The sequence below is a fragment of the Coregonus clupeaformis genome, unplaced genomic scaffold, assembly GCF_020615455.1.
Source record: "Coregonus clupeaformis isolate EN_2021a unplaced genomic scaffold, ASM2061545v1 scaf0050, whole genome shotgun sequence".
Classification (NCBI taxonomy): domain Eukaryota; kingdom Metazoa; phylum Chordata; class Actinopteri; order Salmoniformes; family Salmonidae; genus Coregonus; species Coregonus clupeaformis.
Genome location: NW_025533505.1, coordinates 312056 through 332985, shown reverse-complemented (window position 1 = coordinate 332985; position 20930 = coordinate 312056). Strand labels below are relative to the sequence as shown.

At 44.4% G+C, this 20930-nt stretch overlaps 1 protein-coding gene across 2 annotated transcripts in view; it reads left to right on the top strand.

Moving 5' to 3' along the window:
* Positions 1 to 20659, top strand: part of LOC121555638 (aminopeptidase N) — a 152475-nt gene extending 131816 nt beyond the window's left edge. For both annotated transcript variants that reach the window (XM_041869465.2, XM_041869464.2), the window contains exons 15-22: positions 6405 to 6446; positions 6706 to 6811; positions 8040 to 8131; positions 8368 to 8478; positions 8728 to 8895; positions 16479 to 16619; positions 18901 to 18982; positions 19981 to 20659. In XM_041869465.2, the coding sequence (XP_041725399.1) occupies positions 6405 to 6446; positions 6706 to 6811; positions 8040 to 8131; positions 8368 to 8478; positions 8728 to 8895; positions 16479 to 16619; positions 18901 to 18982; positions 19981 to 20133 (895 nt within the window). In that variant the 3' untranslated portion in view covers positions 20134 to 20659. The remainder of the gene's footprint in view (positions 1 to 6404; positions 6447 to 6705; positions 6812 to 8039; positions 8132 to 8367; positions 8479 to 8727; positions 8896 to 16478; positions 16620 to 18900; positions 18983 to 19980) is intronic.
* Positions 20660 to 20930: the final 271 nt, after the last annotated feature.

Sequence of the window (20930 nt, the reverse complement as noted above, 5' to 3'; positions counted from 1 at the left end):
AACCTTGGGAAGACTTACAGAAAACGTTTGACCTGTGTCATTGCCAACAAGGGGTATATAACAAAGTATTGAGTAACTTTTGTTATTGACCAAATACTTATTTTCCACCATAATTTGCAAATAAATTCATAAAAAATCCTACAATGTGATTTTCTGGAATTTCTTTTCTCATTTTGTCTGTCATAGTTGACATGTACCTATGATGAAAATTACAGGCCTCTCTCATCTTTTTAAGTGGGAGAACTTGCACAATTGGTGGCTGACTAAATACTTTTTTCCCCCACTGTAGTTGAGCTGTGTGACATGATGTAGTTGAGCTGTGTGTCATGATGTAGTTGAGCTGTGTGACATGATGTAGTTGAGCTGTGTGACATGATGTAGTTGAGCTGTGTGGCATGATGTAGTTGAGCTGTGTGGCATGATGTAGTTGAGCTGTGTGGCATGATGTAGTTGAGCTGTGTGGCATGATGTAGTTGATCTGTGTGGCATGATGTAGTTGAGCTGGCATGATGTAGTTGAGCTGTGTGGCATGATGTAGTTGAGCTGTGTGGCATGATGTAGTTGAGCTGTGTGGCATGATGTAGTTGAGCTGTGTGGCATGATGTAGTTGAGCTGTGTGACATGATGTAGTTGATCTGTGTGGCATGATGTAGTTGAGCTGTGTGGCATGATGTAGTTGAGCTGGCATGATGTAGTTGAGCTGTGTGGCATGATGTAGTTGAGCTGTGTGGCATGATGTAGTTGAGCTGGCATGATGTAGTTGAGCTGTGTGGCATGATGCAGTTGAGCTGTGTGACATGATGTAGTTGAGCTGTGTGGCATGATGTAGTTGAGCTGTGTGGCATGATGTAGTTGAGCTGTGTGACATGATGTAGTTGAGCTGTGTGGCATGATGTAGTTGAGCTGTGTGACATGATGTAGTTGAGCTGTGTGGCATGATGTAGTTGAGCTGGCATGATGTAGTTGTGATGTCATGATGTAGTTGAGCTGTGTGACATGGTGTAGTTGAGTTGGCATGATGTAGTTGAGCTGTGTGGCATGATGTAGTTGAGCTGTGTGGCATGATGTAGTTGAGCTGGCATGATGTAGTTGAGCTGTGTGGCATGATGTAGTTGAGCTGGCATGATGTAGTTGAGCTGTGTGGCATGATGTAGTTGAGCTGTGTGACATGATGTAGTTGAGCTGTGTGGCATGATGTAGTTGAGCTGTGTGGCATGATGTAGTTGAGCTGTGTGACATGATGTAGTTGAGCTGGCATGATGTAGTTGAGCTGGCATGATGTAGTTGAGCTGTGTGACATGATGTAGTTGAGCTGTGTGTCATGATGTAGTTGAGCTGTGTGGCATGATGTAGTTGAGCTGGCATGATGTAGTTGAGCTGTGTGACATGATGTAGTTGAGCTGTGTGGCATGATGTAGTTGAGCTGTGTGGCATGATGTAGTTGAGCTGTGTGACATGATGTAGTTGAGCTGGTGGCATGATGTAGTTGAGCTGGCATGATGTAGTTGAGCTGTGTGACATGATGTAGTTGAGCTGTGTGTCATGATGTAGTTGAGCTGTGTGGCATGATGTAGTTGAGCTGGCATGATGTAGTTGAGCTGTGTGACATGATGTAGTTGAGCTGTGTGTCATGATGTAGTTGAGCTGTGTGGCATGATGTAGTTGAGCTGTGTGGCATGATGTAGTTGAGCTGTGTGGCATGATGTAGTTGAGCTGTGCATGATGTAGTTGAGCTGTGGAGCATGATGTAGTTGAGCTGTGGGACATGATGTAGTTGAGCTGTGTGGCATGATGTAGTTGAGCTGTGTGACATGATGTAGTTGAGCTGTGTGGCATGATGTAGTTGAGCTGTGTGACATGATGTAGTTGAGCTGTGTGGCATGATGTAGTTGAGCTGTGTGGCATGATGTAGTTGAGCTGTTGCATGATGTAGTTGAGCTGTGTGGCATGATGTAGTTGAGCTGTGTGGCATGATGTAGTTGAGCTGTGTGTGGCATGATGTAGTTGAGCTGGCATGATGTAGTTGAGCTGTGTGACATGATGTAGTTGAGCTGGCATGATGTAGTTGAGCTGTGTGGCATGATGTAGTTGAGCTGTGTGGCATGATGTAGTTGAGCTGTGTGGCATGATGTAGTTGAGCTGGCATGATGTAGTTGAGCTGTGTGACATGATGTAGTTGAGCTGTGTGGCATGATGTAGTTGAGCTGTGTGACATGATGTAGTTGAGCTGTGTGGCATGATGTAGTTGAGCTGTGTGACATGATGTAGTTGAGCTGGCATGATGTAGTTGAGCTGGCATGATGTAGTTGAGCTGTGTGGCATGATGTAGTTGAGCTGTGTGGCATGATGTAGTTGAGCTGTGTGTGGCATGATGTAGTTGAGCTGGCATGATGTAGTTGAGCTGTGTGGCATGATGTAGTTGAGCTGGCATGATGTAGTTGAGCTGTGTGGCATGATGTAGTTGAGCTGTGTGGCATGATGTAGTTGAGCTGTGTGGCATGATGTAGTTGAGCTGGCATGATGTAGTTGAGCTGTGTGACATGATGTAGTTGAGCTGTGTGACATGATGTAGTTGAGCTGTGTGACATGATGTAGTTGATCTGTGTGGCATGATGTAGTTGAGCTGTGTGGCATGATGTAGTTGAGCTGGCATGATGTAGTTGAGCTGTGTGGCATGATGTAGTTGAGCTGTGTGGCATGATGTAGTTGAGCTGGCATGATGTAGTTGAGCTGTGTGGCATGATGCAGTTGAGCTGTGTGACATGATGTAGTTGAGCTGTGTGGCATGATGTAGTTGAGCTGTGTGGCATGATGTAGTTGAGCTGTGTGACATGATGTAGTTGAGCTGTGTGGCATGATGTAGTTGAGCTGTGTGACATGATGTAGTTGAGCTGTGTGGCATGATGTAGTTGAGCTGTGGCATGATGTAGTTGTGCTGTCATGATGTAGTTGAGCTGTGTGACATGATGTAGTTGAGCTTGGCATGATGTAGTTGAGCTGTGTGGCATGATGTAGTTGAGCTGTGTGGCATGATGTAGTTGAGCTGGCATGATGTAGTTGAGCTGTGTGGCATGATGTAGTTGAGCTGGCATGATGTAGTTGAGCTGTGTGGCATGATGTAGTTGAGCTGTGTGACATGATCAATCAATCAATCAATTTTATTTTATATAGCCCTTCTTACATCAGCTAATATCTCGAAGTGCTGTACAGAAACCCAGCCTAAAACCCCAAACAGCTAGTAATGCAGGTGTAGAAGCACGGTGGCTAGGAAAACTCCTAGAAAGGCAAAACCTAGGAAGAAACCTGAGAGGAACCAGGCTATGAGGGGTGGCCAGTCCTCTTCTGGCTGTGCCGGGTGGAGATTATAACAGAACCATGCCAAGATGTTCAAAAATGTTCATAAGTGACAAGCATGGTCAAATAATAATCAGGAATAAATCTCAGTTGGCTTTTCATAGCCGATCATTAGAGTTTAAAACAGCAGGTCTGGGACAGGTAGGGGTTCCATAACCGCAGGCAGAACAGTTTAAACTGGAATAGCAGCAAGGCCAGGCGGACTGGGGACAGCAAGGAGTCACCACGGCCGGTAGTCCCGACGATGGTCCTAGGGGCTCAGGTCTCTCAGTTGGCTTTTCATAGCCGATCATTTAGAGTTGAAAACAGCAGGTCTGGGACAGGTAGGGGTTTCGTAGCCGCAGGCAGAACAGTTGAAACTGGAATAGCAGCAAGGCCAGGCGGACTGGGGACAGCAAGGTGTCATCATGCCCGGTAGTCCTGACGTATGGTCCTAGGGCTCAGGTTCTCAGGAGAGAAAGAGAGAACGAGAGAATTAGAGAGAGCATACTTAAATTCACACAGGACACTGGATAAGACAGGAGAAGTACTCCAGGTATAACCAACTAACCCCCAGCCCCCGACACATAAACTACTGCAGCATAAATACTGGAGGCTGAGACAGGAGCGGTCCGAGACACTGTGGCCCCATCCGAAGAAACCCCGGACAGGGCCAAACAGGAAGGATATAACCCCACCCACTCCGCCAAAGCACAGCCCCCGCACCACTAGAGGGATATCCCCAACCACCAACTTACAATCCTGAGACAAGGCTCGAGTATAGCCCACAGAGGTCTCCACCACAGCACAAACCAAGGGGGGGCGCCAACCCAGACAGGAAGATCACGTCAGTAACTCAACCCACTCAAGTGACGCACCCCTCCCAGGGACGGCATGAAAGAGCACCAGCAAGCCAGTGACTCAGCCCCTGCAACAGGGTTAGAGGCAGAGAACCCCAGTGGAGAGGGGAACCGGCCTGGCAGAGACAGCAAGGGCTGTTCGTTGCTCCAGCCTTTCCGTTCACCTTCACACTCCTGGGCCAGACTACACTCAATCATATGACCTACTGAAGAGATAAGTCTTCAGTAAAGACTTAAAGGTTGAGACCGAGTCTGCGTCTCTCACATGGGTAGGCAGACTGTTCCATAAAAATGGAGATCTATAGGAGAAAGCCCTGCCTCCCGCTGTTTGCTTAGAAATTCTAGGGACAATTAGGAGGCCTGCGTCTTGTGACCGTGAGCGTACGTATTGGTATGTGCGGCAGGACCAACTCGGAAAGATAGGTAGGAGCAAGCCCATGTAACGCTTTATAGGTTAACAGTAAAACCTTGAAATCAGCCCTTGATTGATGTATACATATGGATCAGCCCTTGATTGACATGATGTAGTTGAGCTGTGTGGCATGATGTAGTTGAGCTGTGTGGCATGATGTAGTTGAGCTGTGTGACATGATGTAGTTGAGCTGGCATGATGTAGTTGAGCTGGCATGATGTAGTTGAGCTGTGTGACATGATGTAGTTGAGCTGTGTGTCATGATGTAGTTGAGCTGTGTGGCATGATGTAGTTGAGCTGGCATGATGTAGTTGAGCTGTGTGACATGATGTAGTTGAGCTGTGTGGCATGATGTAGTTGAGCTGTGTGGCATGATGTAGTTGAGCTGTGTGACATGATGTAGTTGAGCTGGCATGATGTAGTTGAGCTGGCATGATGTAGTTGAGCTGTGTGACATGATGTAGTTGAGCAGTGTGTCATGATGTAGTTGAGCTGTGTGGCATGATGTAGTTGAGCTGGCATGATGTAGTTGAGCTGTGTGACATGATGTAGTTGAGCTGTGTGTCATGATGTAGTTGAGCTGTGTGGCATGATGTAGTTGAGCTGGCATGATGTAGTTGAGCTGTGTGACATGATGTAGTTGAGCTGGCATGATGTAGTTGAGCTGGCATGATGTAGTTGAGCTGTGTGACATGATGTAGTTGAGCTGTGTGTCATGATGTAGTTGAGCTGTGTGGCATGATGTAGTTGAGCTGGCATGATGTAGTTGAGCTGTGTGACATGATGTAGTTGAGCTGTGTGACATGATGTAGTTGAGCTATGTGGCATGATGTAGTTGAGCTGTGTGGCATGATGTAGTTGAGCTGTGTGACATGATGTAGTTGAGCTGTGTGGCATGATGTAGTTGAGCTGTGTGACATGATGTAGTTGAGCTGTGTGGCATGATGTAGTTGAGCTGTGTGGCATGATGTAGTTGAGCTGGCATGATGTAGTTGAGCTGTGTGGCATGATGTAGTTGAGCTGTGTGGCATGATGTAGTTGAGCTGTGTGTGGCATGATGTAGTTGAGCTGGCATGATGTAGTTGAGCTGTGTGACATGATGTAGTTGAGCTGGCATGATGTAGTTGAGCTGTGTGGCATGATGTAGTTGAGCTGTGTGGCATGATGTAGTTGAGCTGTGTGGCATGATGTAGTTGAGCTGGCATGATGTAGTTGAGCTGTGTGACATGATGTAGTTGAGCTGTGTGGCATGATGTAGTTGAGCTGTGTGACATGATGTAGTTGAGCTGTGTGGCATGATGTAGTTGAGCTGTGTGACATGATGTAGTTGAGCTGGCATGATGTAGTTGAGCTGGCATGATGTAGTTGAGCTGTGTGGCATGATGTAGTTGAGCTGTGTGGCATGATGTAGTTGAGCTGTGTGTGGCATGATGTAGTTGAGCTGGCATGATGTAGTTGAGCTGTGTGACATGATGTAGTTGAGCTGGCATGATGTAGTTGAGCTGTGTGGCATGATGTAGTTGAGCTGTGTGGCATGATGTAGTTGAGCTGTGTGGCATGATGTAGTTGAGCTGGCATGATGTAGTTGAGCTGTGTGACATGATGTAGTTGAGCTGTGTGACATGATGTAGTTGAGCTGTGTGACATGATGTAGTTGAGCTGTGTGGCATGATGTAGTTGAGCTGTGTGGCATGATGTAGTTGAGCTGTGTGGCATGATGTAGTTGAGCTGTGTGGCATGATGTAGTTGAGCTGTGTGACATGATGTAGTTGTGATGTCATGTTGTTGTGTGTTTCCAGGGCCAAGGTGATCAACACCACATTAGCTCTGAGGACCACCAGGTAACTAGAATAATATATTCTACTATACAGATTATAATATATTCTACTATACAGATTATAATACATTCTACTATACAGATTATAATATATTCTACTATACAGATTATAATATATTCTACTATACAGATTATAATATATTCTACTATACAGATTATAATATATTCTACTATACAGATGATATATTACCAAGTACCTTTCTCAGGAGAGCGACTACATCCCCTGGTAGTCAGCTCTTATATAATATATTATATATTACCAGGTACCTGTCTCAGGAGAGAGACTACATCCCCTGGGAGTCAGCACTCAGGAATCTCAACTACTACATCCTCATGTTCGACCGTGGACAGGCATACGGGGTGCTACAGGTGGGTTCTTATTATAATATAATATATCAGGCATACGGGGTGCTACAGGTGGGTTCTTATTATAATATATCAGGCATACGGGGTGCTACAGGTGGGTTCTTATTATAATATAATATATCAGGCATACGGGGTGCTACAGGTGGGTTCTTACTATAATATAATATATCAGGCATACGGGGTGCTACAGGTGGGTTCTTATTATAATATAATATATCAGGCATACGGGGTGCTACAGGTGGGTTCTTATTATAATATAATATATCAGGCATACGGGGTGCTACAGGTGGGTTCTTATTATAATATAATATATCAGGCATACGGGGTGCTACAGGTGGGTTCTTACTATAATATAATATATCAGGCATACGGGGTGCTACAGGTGGGTTCTTATTATAATATAATATATCAGGCATACGGGGTGCTACAGGTGGGTTCTTATTATAATATAATATATCAGGCATACGGGGTGCTACAGGTGGGTTCTTATTATAATATAATATATCAGGCATACGGGGTGCTACAGGTGGGTTCTTACTATAATATAATATATCAGGCATACGGGGTGCTACAGGTGGGTTCTTATTATAATATAATATATCAGGCATACGGGGTGCTACAGGTGGGTTCTTACTATAATATAATATATCAGGCATACGGGGTGCTACAGGTGGGTTCTTACTATAATATAATATATCAGGCATACGGGGTGCTACAGGTGGGTTCTTACTATAATATAATATATCAGGCATACGGGGTGCTACAGGTGGGTTCTTATTATAATATAATATATCAGGCATACGGGGTGCTACAGGTGGGTTCTTACTATAATATAATATATCAGGCATACGGGGTGCTACAGGTGGGTTCTTATTATAATATAATATATCAGGCATACGGGGTGCTACAGGTGGGTTCTTATTATAATATAATATATCAGGCATACGGGGTGCTACAGGTGGGTTCTTATTATAATATAATATATCAGGCATACGGGGTGCTACAGGTGGGTTCTTACTATAATATAATATATCAGGCATACGGGGTGCTACAGGTGGGTTCTTACTATAATATAATATATCAGGCATACGGGGTGCTACAGGTGGGTTCTTATTATAATATAATATATCAGGCATACGGGGTGCTACAGGTGGGTTCTTACTATAATATAATATATCATATATTGTGTCTGTTATATAACATACTGTACTGGGATCTGTTTGTCTCTTAGGCTTACCTGAAGATGAAGATCACCCCCCTGTTTGAGCACTTCAGGACGATCACGGATGATTGGACCAGAGTCCCCACCGGACACAACGACCAGTAACAACACTGCTTTTCAAATGAAATGTTATTTTAAACCAATTAAGATACATCATTTTATTTCTAAATATATATTTATGTTGCTTTTCTTACAACAGTATATAAACTTTATTGGTCTGTTTTCAAAAGTAGTGCACTACATAGGGAATAGTGTGCTATTTAGAATGAACTAGATATGATCATAATGTGTTGCGGGCCATTCCACAGCCCTGTCCCTCTTGTCCCCTATCTCTCAGGTACAACCAGATCAACGCCATATCCTTTGCTTGCCGTATGGGATTGGAGCGCTGCAGGGCTCTCACCAGCGCCTGGTTCAGAGAGTGGATGCTGAACCCAGACCACAACCCGTGAGTACGAAGCACAATTATTTGGGTTGCAAAATTCCGGGAATTTTCCCAAAATTCCTCGGTTTTCCAGAAATCCCAGTTGGAAGATTCCTGGTATCAGGAGGGAACAAGCAGGAAAACCGGGAATCCTTCAACGGGGAAATGAATACCAGAAGTTTGCGACCCTAAGAATGATGTATATAGTTAAGGTGATTGTTTTCCTTCTCTTATTGATGCTAACTTTGTGTTTATTGAACTCTTTATTGACAGGATTCACCCCAACCTGAAGACGACGGTGTACTGTAACGCCATCGCAGCAGGAGGGGTGGAGGAATGGGACTTCGCCTGGAGGATGTTCAAGAACGCCACAGTAGCCACAGAGGCTGCCAAGCTGAGGTCAGCCCTGGCCTGCACTAAGGTCCCCTGGCTGCTGAACAGGTAGCTAACCCTGGCCTGCACTAAGGTCCCCTGGCTGCTGAACAGGTAGCTAACCCTGGCCTGCACTAAGGTCCCCTGGCTGCTGAACAGGTAGCTAACCCTGGCCTGCACTAAGGTCCCCTGGCTGCTGAACAGGTAGCTAACCCTGGCCTGCACTAAGGTCCCCTGGCTGCTGAACAGGTAGCTAACCCTGGCCTGCACTAAGGTCCCCTGGCTGCTGAACAGGGAGCTAACCCTGGCCTGCACTAAGGTCCCCTGGCTGCTGAACAGGTAGGCACAATCTGATCCTCAACAGGAGCTAACCCTGTCCTGTACTAAGGTCCCCTGGCTGCTGAACAGGGAGCTAACCCTGGCCTGTACTAAGGTCCCCTGGCTGCTGAACAGGGAGCTAACCCTGTCCTGTACTAAGGTCCCCTGGCTGCTGAACAGGTAGCTAACCCTGGCCTGTACTAAGGTCCCCTGGCTGCTGAACAGGTAGCTAACCCTGGCCTGCACTAAGGTCCCCTGGCTGCTGAACAGGTAGCTAACCCTGGCCTGTACTAAGGTCCCCTGGCTGCTGAACAGGTAGCTAACCCTGTCCTGCACTAAGGTCCCCTGGCTGCTGAACAGGGAGCTAACCCTGGCCTGCACTAAGGTCCCCTGGCTGCTGAACAGGGAGCTAACCCTGTCCTGTACTAAGGTCCCCTGGCTGCTGAACAGGTAGGCACAATCTGATCCTCAACAGGAGCTAACCCTGTCCTGCACTAAGGTCCCCTGGCTGCTGAACAGGTAGCTAACCCTGGCCTGTACTAAGGTCCCCTGGCTGCTGAACAGGGAGGCACAATCTGATCCTCAACAGGAGCTAACACACAGAATCAGTTCATCTTGTGGTTTGTTGAAGAAAAGGACTGGTTTAGTGAACCAATGATAGACCTTTATCCTGTTAAACTCTGAACGCTTGTTTTGGACACGTTACCGGGTCCCCCAAATTAGTTTTTTTTGTCTGAAAATAGAAAGCTACAGCCCTTGTCTTTTTGGAAATCGAACTAAAATCTTACTGCTGGCAGTGTCATAAGAATCTCGCCCCCCATCATTTTAAGATCTTAGGCTGATTGCTAGGGTCATTTTAAGATGTCAGACTGATTGCTAGGGTCATTGTAAGATGTCTGGCTGATTGCTAGGGTCATTTCAGATGTCAGGCTGATTGCTAGGGTCATATTCAGATGTCAGGCTGATTGCTAGGGTCATTTTCAGATGTCAGGCTGATTGCTAGGGTCATTTCAGATGTCAGGCTGATTGCTAGGGTCATTTTCAGATGTCAGGCTGATTGCTAGGGTCATTTTCATATCAGGCTGATTGCTAGGGTCATTTCCAGATGTCAGGCTGATTGCTAGGGTCATTTTCAGATGTCAGGCTGATTGCTAGGGTCATTTTAAGATATCAGGCTGATTGCTAGGGTCATTTTAAGATGTCAGGCTGATTGTGCCATTTTGGCACAGTTACTCACTCACTTCCCAAAACAGATGCAACTGGTTTCAAGTGGCCAAGACACGTCATGTGATCTCCTACTGCAATCTAGTGGACAAATTGTGAATCAGACAGGGGATATATTTACACCAATGGATAGGTAGAGGCTTCAGACAGGGGATATATTTACACCAATGGATAGATAGAGGCTTCAGACAGGGGATATATTTACACCAATGGATAGGTAGAGGCTTCAGACAGGGGATATATTTACACCAATGGATAGATAGAGGCTTCAGACAGGGGATATATTTACACCAATGGATAGGTAGAGGCTTCAGACAGGGGATATATTTACACCAATGGATAGATAGAGGCTTCAGACAGGGGATATATTTACACCAATGGATAGGTAGAGGCTTCAGACAGGGGATATATTTACACCAATGGATAGGTAGAGGCTTCAGACAGGGGATATATTTACACCAATGGATAGGTAGAGGCTTCAGACAGGGGATATATTTACACCAATGGATAGGTAGAGGCTTCAGACAGGGGATATATTTACACCAATGGATAGGTAGAGGCTTCAGACAGGGGATATATTTACACCAATGGATAGATAGAGGCTTCAGACAGGGGATATATTTACACCAATGGATAGATAGAGGCTTCAGACAGGGGATATATTTACACCAATGGATAGATAGAGGCTTCAGACAGGGGATATATTTACACCAATGGATAGGTAGAGGCTTCAGACAGGGGATATATTTACACCAATGGATAGATAGAGGTTTCAGACAGGGGATATATTTACACCAATGGATAGGTAGAGGCTTCAGACAGGGGATATATTTACACCAATGGATAGGTAGAGGCTTCAGACAGGGGATATATTTACACCAATGGATAGGTAGAGGCTTCAGACAGGGGATATATTTACACCAATGGATAGATAGAGGCTTCAGACAGGGGATATATTTACACCAATGGATAGGTAGAGGCTTCAGACAGGGGATATATTTACACCAATGGATAGGTAGAGGTTTCAGACAGGGGATATATTTACACCAATGGATAGGTAGAGGTTTCAGACAGGGGATATATTTACACCAATGGATAGGTAGAGGCTTCAGACAGGGGATATATTTACACCAATGGATAGGTAGAGGCTTCAGACAGGGGATATATTTACACCAATGGATAGGTAGAGGTTTCAGACAGGGGATATATTTACACCAATGGATAGGTAGAGGTTTCAGACAGGGGATATATTTACACCAATGGATAGGTAGAGGTTTCAGACAGGGGATATATTTACACCAATGGATAGGTAGAGGTTTCAGACAGGGGATATATTTACACCAATGGATAGGTAGAGGTTTCAGACAGGGGATATATTTACACCAATGGATAGGTAGAGGCTTCAGACAGGGGATATATTTACACCAATGGATAGATAGAGGCTTCAGACAGGGGATATATTTACACCAATGGATAGGTAGAGGTTTCAGACAGGGGATATATTTACACCAATGGATAGGTAGAGGCTTCAGACAGGGGATATATTTACACCAATGGATAGATAGAGGCTTCAGACAGGGGATATATTTACACCAATGGATAGGTAGAGGCTTCAGACAGGGGATATATTTACACCAATGGATAGGTAGAGGCTTCAGACAGGGGATATATTTACACCAATGGATAGATAGAGGCTTCAGACAGGGGATATATTTACACCAATGGATAGATAGAGGCTTCAGACAGGGGATATATTTACACCAATGGATAGATAGAGGCTTCAGACAGGGGATATATTTACACCAATGGATAGGTAGAGGCTTCAGACAGGGGATATATTTACACCAATGGATAGATAGAGGTTTCAGACAGGGGATATATTTACACCAATGGATAGGTAGAGGCTTCAGACAGGGGATATATTTACACCAATGGATAGGTAGAGGCTTCAGACAGGGGATATATTTACACCAATGGATAGGTAGAGGCTTCAGACAGGGGATATATTTACACCAATGGATAGATAGAGGCTTCAGACAGGGGATATATTTACACCAATGGATAGGTAGAGGCTTCAGACAGGGGATATATTTACACCAATGGATAGGTAGAGGTTTCAGACAGGGGATATATTTACACCAATGGATAGGTAGAGGTTTCAGACAGGGGATATATTTACACCAATGGATAGGTAGAGGCTTCAGACAGGGGATATATTTACACCAATGGATAGGTAGAGGCTTCAGACAGGGGATATATTTACACCAATGGATAGGTAGAGGTTTCAGACAGGGGATATATTTACACCAATGGATAGGTAGAGGTTTCAGACAGGGGATATATTTACACCAATGGATAGGTAGAGGTTTCAGACAGGGGATATATTTACACCAATGGATAGGTAGAGGTTTCAGACAGGGGATATATTTACACCAATGGATAGGTAGAGGTTTCAGACAGGGGATATATTTACACCAATGGATAGGTAGAGGCTTCAGACAGGGGATATATTTACACCAATGGATAGATAGAGGCTTCAGACAGGGGATATATTTACACCAATGGATAGGTAGAGGTTTCAGACAGGGGATATATTTACACCAATGGATAGGTAGAGGCTTCAGACAGGGGATATATTTACACCAATGGATAGGTAGAGGTTTCAGACAGGGGATATATTTACACCAATGGATAGGTAGAGGTTTCAGACAGGGGATATATTTACACCAATGGATAGGTAGAGGTTTCAGACAGGGGATATATTTACACCAATGGATAGGTAGAGGTTTCAGACAGGGGATATATTTACACCAATGGATAGGTAGAGGTTTCAGACAGGGGATATATTTACACCAATGGATAGGTAGAGGCTTCAGACAGGGGATATATTTACACCAATGGATAGATAGAGGCTTCAGACAGGGGATATATTTACACCAATGGATAGGTAGAGGTTTCAGACAGGGGATATATTTACACCAATGGATAGGTAGAGGCTTCAGACAGGGGATATATTTACACCAATGGATAGATAGAGGCTTCAGACAGGGGATATATTTACACCAATGGATAGGTAGAGGCTTCAGACAGGGGATATATTTACACCAATGGATAGGTAGAGGTTTCAGACAGGGGATATATTTACACCAATGGATAGGTAGAGGCTTCAGACAGGGGATATATTTACACCAATGGATAGATAGAGGCTTCAGACAGGGGATATATTTACACCAATGGATAGGTAGAGGCTTCAGACAGGGGATATATTTACACCAATGGATAGATAGAGGCTTCAGACAGGGGATATATTTACACCAATGGATAGGTAGAGGCTTCAGACAGGGGATATATTTACACCAATGGATAGGTAGAGGCTTCAGACAGGGGATATATTTACACCAATGGATAGATAGAGGCTTCAGACAGGGGATATATTTACACCAATGGATAGATAGAGGCTTCAGCTTTCTCCTCAGATGCAGGCAGGTAGCTTAGTGGTTAAGAGCGTTGTGCCAGTAACCGAAAGGTCGCTGGTTCTAATCCCCGAGCCGACTAGGTAAAAAATCTGTCAATGTGCCCTTGAGCAAGGCACTTAACCCTAATTGCTCCTGTAAGTCGCTCTGGATAAGAGCGTCTGCTAAATGACTAAAATGTAAATGTACACACAATACCCCATAATGACAAAGTGAAAACATGTTTTTAGAAATGTTTGCACATTTATTGAAAATGAAATACAGAAATATCTAATATACATAAGTATTCACACCCCTGAGTCAATACATGCTAGAATCACCTTTGGCAGCGATTACAGCTGTGAGTCTTTCTGGGTAAGTCTCTAAGAGCTTTACACACCTGGATTGTGCAACATTTGCCCGTTATTCTTTTCAAAATTCTTCAAGCTCTGTCAAATTGGTTGTTGATCATTGCTAGACAACCATTTTCAGGTCTTGCCATAGATTTTCAAGTAGATTTAAGTCTAAAACTCGGCCACTCAGGAACATTCACTGTCTTCTTGGTAAGCAACTCCAGTGTGTATTTGGCCTTGAATTAATTTCCCAGTGTCTGTTGGAAAGCAGACTGAACCAGGTTTTCCTCTAGGCATTTGCCTGTGTTTACCTCCATTCCATTTATTTTTTATCCTGACAAACTCCCCAGTCCTTAACGATTACAAGCATACCCATAACATGATTCAGCCACCACTATGCTTGAAAATATGGAGAGTTGTACTCAGTAATGTGTTGTGTTGGAGTTGCCCCAAACATAACACTTTGTATTCAGGACAAAAAGTTAAATGTTTTGTCACATTTTTTGCAGTATTACTTTAATGCCTTGTTGAAAACAGGATGAAGGTTTTGGAATATGTTTATTCTGTACAGTCTTCCTTCTTTTCAATCAGTCAATTAGGTTATTATTGTGGAGTAACTGCAATGTTGTTGACCAATCCTCAGTTTTCTCCTATCACAGCCATTAAACTCTGTAACTGTTTTAAAGTCACCATTGGCCTCATGATGAAATCCCTCAGTGGTTTCCTTCCTCTCCGGCAACTGAGTTAGGAAGGACGCCTATATCTATGTAGTGACTAGGTGTATTGATACACCATCCAAAGTGTAATTAATAACTCCACCATGCTCAAAGGGATATTAAATGTCTGCATTTATTTAATTTTTTTACCCATCTACCAATAGGTGTCCTTCTTTGTGAGGCATTGGAAAACCTCCCTGGTCTTTGTGGTTGAATCTGTGTTTGAAATTCAGTTCTCGACTGAGGGACCTTACAGATAATTGTGGGGGGTACAGAGATGAAGTAGTCGTTCAAAAATCATGTTAAATGCTATTATTGCACACAGAGTGAGTCCATGCAACTAATTATGTGACTAGTTAAGCTAATTCTTACTCCTGAACTTATTTAGGCTTGCCATAACAAAGGGGTTGAATAGTTATTGACTCAAGACATTTCAGCTTTTCATTTGTAATTAATTTGTAAACATTTTGAAAAACATAATTCCACTTTGACATTATGGGATATTACATTTACATTTTAGTCATTTAGCAGACGTTCTTATCCAGAGCGACTTACAATTAGTGAGTGCATGAATTTTTCATACTGGCCCCCCGTTGGTGTAGGCCAGTGTAATCCCCCCGTTGGTGTAGGCCAGTGTAACCCCCCCGTTGGTGTAGGCCAGTGTAATCCCCCCGTTGGTGTGGGCCAGTGTAACCCCCCCGTTGGTGTAGGCCAGTGTAATCCCCCCGTTGGTGTAGGCCAGTGTAATCCCCCCGTTGGTGTAGGCCAGTGTAATCCCCCCGTTGGTGTAGGCCAGTGTAACCCCCCGTTGGTGTAGGCCAGTGTAATCCCCCCGTTGGTGTAGGCCAGTGTAACCCCCCGTTGGTGTAGGCCAGTGTAACCCCCCCGTTGGTGTAGGCCAGTGTAATCCCCCCGTTGGTGTAGGCCAGTGTAACCCCCCCGTTGGTGTAGGCCAGTGTAATCCCCCCGTTGGAGTAAGGCCAGTGTAACCCCCCCGTTGGTGTAGGCCAGTGTAATCCCCCGTTGGTGTGGGCCAGTGTAACCCCCCGTTGGTGTAGGCCAGTGTAATCCCCCGTTGGTGTAGGCCAGTGTAATCCCCCGTTGGTGTAGGCCAGTGTAATCCCCCGTTGGTGTAGGCCAGTGTAATCCCCCGTTGGTGTAGGCCAGTGTAATCCCCCCGTTGGTGTAGGCCAGTGTAATCCCCCGTTGGTGTAGGCCAGTGTAACCCCCCGTTGGTGTAGGCCAGTGTAATCCCCCCGTTGGTGTAGGCCAGTGTAACCCCCCCGTTGGTGTAGGCCAGTGTAATCCCCCCGTTGGTGTAGGCCAGTGTAATCAACTTTAAATTCAGTCTGTAACACAACCAAATGTGGAAAAAGTCAAGGGGTGTGAATACTTTCTGAAGGCACTGTATATCACTCCTGTATGTGAACAATTATTCCTGTAAAATGAAAAATTACATTGCACAAGCCCTGCGCTTTTAAAATGGCTGTGATCCTATGGGAATTAGGGCATGTTTAGAGCACCATGACTAGGTAAAAGATCTGATTTAGGTCAAATCCTAAATCCCTTTTTTTGTGTTGAAACTACAGGTATCTGGATTATTCCCTGGATCCAGCTAAGATCCGTAAGCAGGACAGCACCTCCACCATCGGCTACATCGCTGGGAACGTGGTGGGGACGCCCCTGGCCTGGGACTTCATCAGGGCTCGGTGGAACTACATCTATACAGAGTAAGTCATCAGGGCTCGGTGGAACTACATCTATACAGAGTAAGTCTTCAGGGCTCGGTGGAACTACATCTATACAGAGTAAGTCTTCAGGGCTCGGTGGAACTACATCTATACAGAGTAAGTCATCAGGGCTCGGTGGAACTACATCTATACAGAGTAAGTCTTCAGGGCTCGGTGGAACTACATCTATACAGAGTAAGTCTTCAGGGCTCGGTGGAACTACATCTATACAGAGTAAGTCTTCAGGGCTCGGTGGAACTACATCTATACAGAGTAAGTCTTCAGGGCTCGGTGGAACTACATCTATACAGAGTAAGTCTTCAGGGCTCGGTGGAACTACATCTATACAGAGTAAGTCTTCAGGGCTCGGTGGAACTACATCTATACAGAGTAAGTCTTCAGGGCTCGGTGGAACTACATCTATACAGAGTAAGTCTTCAGGGCTCGGTGGAACTACATCTATACAGAGTAAGTCTTCAGGGCTCGGTGGAACTACATCTATACAGAGTAAGTCTTCAGGGCTCGGTGGAACTACATCTATACAGAGTAAGTCTTCAGGGCTCGGTGGAACTACATCTATACAGAGTAAGTCTTCAGGGCTCGGTGGAACTACATCTATACAGAGTAAGTCTTCAGGGCTCGGTGGAACTACATCTATACAGAGTAAGTCTTCAGGGCTCGGTGGAACTACATCTATACAGAGTAAGTCATCAGGGCTCGGTGGAACTACATCTATACAGAGTAAGTCAACAGGGCTCGGTGGAACTACATCTATACAGAGTAAGTCTTCAGGGCTCGGTGGAACTACATCTATACAGAGTAAGTCTTCAGGGCTCGGTGGAACTACATCTATACAGAGTAAGTCAACAGGGCTCGGTGGAACTACATCTATACAGAGTAAGTCAACAGGGCTCGGTGGAACTACATCTATACAGAGTAAGTCATCAGGGCTCGGTGGAACTACATCTATACAGAGTAAGTCTTCAGAGCTCGGTGGAACTACATCTATACAGAGTAAGTCTTCAGGGGTCGGTGGAACTACATCTATACAGAGTAAGTCATCAGGGCTCGGTGGAACTACATCTATACAGAGTAAGTCATCAGGGCTCGGTGGAACTACATCTATACAGAGTAAGTCTTCAGGGCTCGGTGGAACTACATCTATACAGAGTAAGTCTAGGTGGAACTACATCTATACAGAGTAAGTCATCAGGGCTCGGTGGAACTACATCTATACAGAGTAAGTCTTCAGGGCTCGGTGGAACTACATCTATACAGAGTAAGTCTTCAGGGCTCGGTGGAACTACATCTATACAGAGTAAGTCTTCAGGGCTCGGTGGAACTACATCTATACAGAGTAAGTCTTCAGGGCTCGGTGGAACTACATCTACACAGAGTAAGTCAACAGGGCTCGGTGGAACTACATCTATACAGAGTAAGTCTTCAGGGCTCGGTGGAACTAGAGTTGAAGTCGGAAGTTTACATACACTTAGGAGTCATTAAAAATAGTTTTTCAACCATTCTACAAATTTCTTGTTAACAAACTATAGTTTTGGCAAGTCAGTTAGGACATCTACTTTGTGAATGACACAAGTAAATAAGGATATATTGAAGCAACATCTCAAGACATCAGTCAGGAAGTTAAAGCTTGGTAGCAAATGGGTCTTCCAAATGGACAATGACCCCAAGCATACTTCCAAAGTTGTGGCAAAATGGCTTAAGGACAACAAAGTCAAGGTATTGGAGTGGCCATCACAAAGCCCTGACCTCAATCCTGTAGAAAATTCATCCACACCTCTACAGTACATCTCTTAACTAGGTGGAAATAGATATTTACAGTGTAAGTCATCAGGGTTATTTTGAACTACATATTTACAGTGTAAGTCATCGGGGTTATTTTGAACTACATATTTACAGTGTAAGTCATCAGGGTTATTTTGAACTACATATTTACAGTGTAAGTCATCGGGGTTATTTTGAACTACATATTTACAGTGTAAGTCATCAGGGTTATTTTGAACTACATATTTACAGTGTAAGTCATCAGGGTTATTTTGAACTACATATTTACAGTGTAAGTCATCAGGGTTATTTTGAACTACATATTTACAGTGTAAGTCATCAGGGTTATTTTGAACTACATATTTACAGTGTAAGTCTAGATGGGGCTATTGGACATCATGTAACTTCCCGTGAATATGTATCAGAGAATCTGATTTACGTTTCATTCACTAAGTAATGATAATAATAATGTATCTCTGTATCCCTCTCTATCTTGTAGATATGGTGGAGGATCCTTCTCATTTTCTAACCTCCTCAACGGTGTGACCAGGAGATTCTCTACTGAGTTTGAGCTGAAGCAGGTTGGTACTGTGGCCTTGAGCTGAAGCAGGGCTGCCCAACCCTGTTCCTGGAGAGCTAACCTCCTGCAAGTTTTCACCCCAACCCTGTTCCTGGAGAGCTAACCTCCTGCAAGTTTTCACCCCAACCCTGTTCCTGGAGAGCTAACCTCCTGCAAGTTTTCACCCCAACCCTGTTGTAACTAACCTGATTCAGCTTATCAACCAGCTAATTATTAGAGCGAAAACCTACATGACGGCAGCTGTCCAGGAACAGGGTTGGGGTGAAAACCTACAGGACGGTAGCTGTCCAGGAACAGGGTTGGAGTTAAAACCTACAGGAGGGTAGCTGTCCAGGAACAGGGTTGGGGTGAAAACCTACATGACGGTAGCTGTCCAGGAACAGGGTTGGAGTTAAAACCTACAGGACGGTAGCTGTCCAGGAACAGGGTTGGGGTGAAAACCTACATGACGGTAGCTGTCCAGGAACAGGGTTGGAGTTAAAACCTACAGGACGGTAGCTGTCCAGGAACAGGGTTGGGGTGAAAACCTACAGGAGGGTAGCTGTCCAGGAACAGGGTTTGGGTGAAAACCTACATGACGGCAGCTGTCCAGGAACAGGGTTGTGCAGCCCTGGGCTGTTTCCTGTCTGTCCCACTGTGTAGAGGTCTGTTAATAGAGCTGGATGATAATGCTTGGTGTCAAGCCTAATTTATACCGTACCCAGCGCTACAACTACAATTAGCTACGTAGAATGGCGATCCTGCGTAGCTGCGTACCAAATATATACAGAGGTATGCAGCTCCGCAATTACAAACTCACCGCTAGAACACAGGATCCTCATTTTGCTCAGCTTATACGTACGTAAGGTATAAATTAAGCTAGAGGTATGTATGTATGTATGGTTTCAGGGAAACAGAGCTTGTTTTCCTCCGTCTCAAATTAGTTAGAAAGTGCAACATTGTTGAGTCAGTATTCTGATTTCTACGATGTTTCTATAATTGTATGGATTTGTTTTTCAGCTGAAGCAGTTTAAAGAGGACAATGCCCATGTAGGGTTTGGCTCCGGGACGCTGGCTCTGGAGCAGGCTATTGAGAAGACTACGGCCAACATCAAATGGGTGGCAGAGAACCAGGAGCACGTTATGAACTGGTTCACCAATGAATCTACGTGAAACACCTTCCACTACAGCACAACGCTACCTGGCCAATGGTGTTACTGCTTATTGAACCATCAGGGATATACAGACTGTATAAAACAGACCAGAAACATGGGGCTGCGTTACAAATAGCACCCTATTCCCTATATAGTGTGCTACATAGGGCTCTGGTTAAAAGTAGTGCACTACGTAGGGAATAGGGTGCCATTTGGGACACAGCTATACTGTATAATGATGAATAGACCAAAATCATGTTGTTACTTGAATCATGATGTGTGGTTTATGTGCATCCATCTTGGATTGTCAGTTGTTCCATGTTCTCATGTTCCTAAAATGTCTGCCAATATATGCTCCGTTAATATCTTGAGTTTTCAATCTACCTAGTACTTTCATCCTCTGTACCTTCAGTTGGTTATTGTAAATCTGACACAGTTTCCTTCTTTATAAAAGGATGCACTGGATTCCCATAAAAAATGACAATATCTCAGTAACTATGGGAAGAATATAAAATGACTCCTTTGATTAAAGTATGATTTTTTTTAGAATGTGTTGCAATTGCTTTTGTGACCGACCGGCTCAATTATGTAGCAAAATTTGAAATTGTGTTTTTTACATTGGATAAAAGTAGAGACTCGGAGCTAGAAAATGGTATATCACACACTACAGTTGAGGAACAATGGGAAAGTAATTCTGCTTTGAAAGTTGATAAACTTGTAACCTGACTTTTGAGAAAATGTCCCTTGAATGTTTTGGTACACCTACTGGAGAGCTCTTCTTTGTCGACACCCATTCAGCATCGTTCACACCCTCTT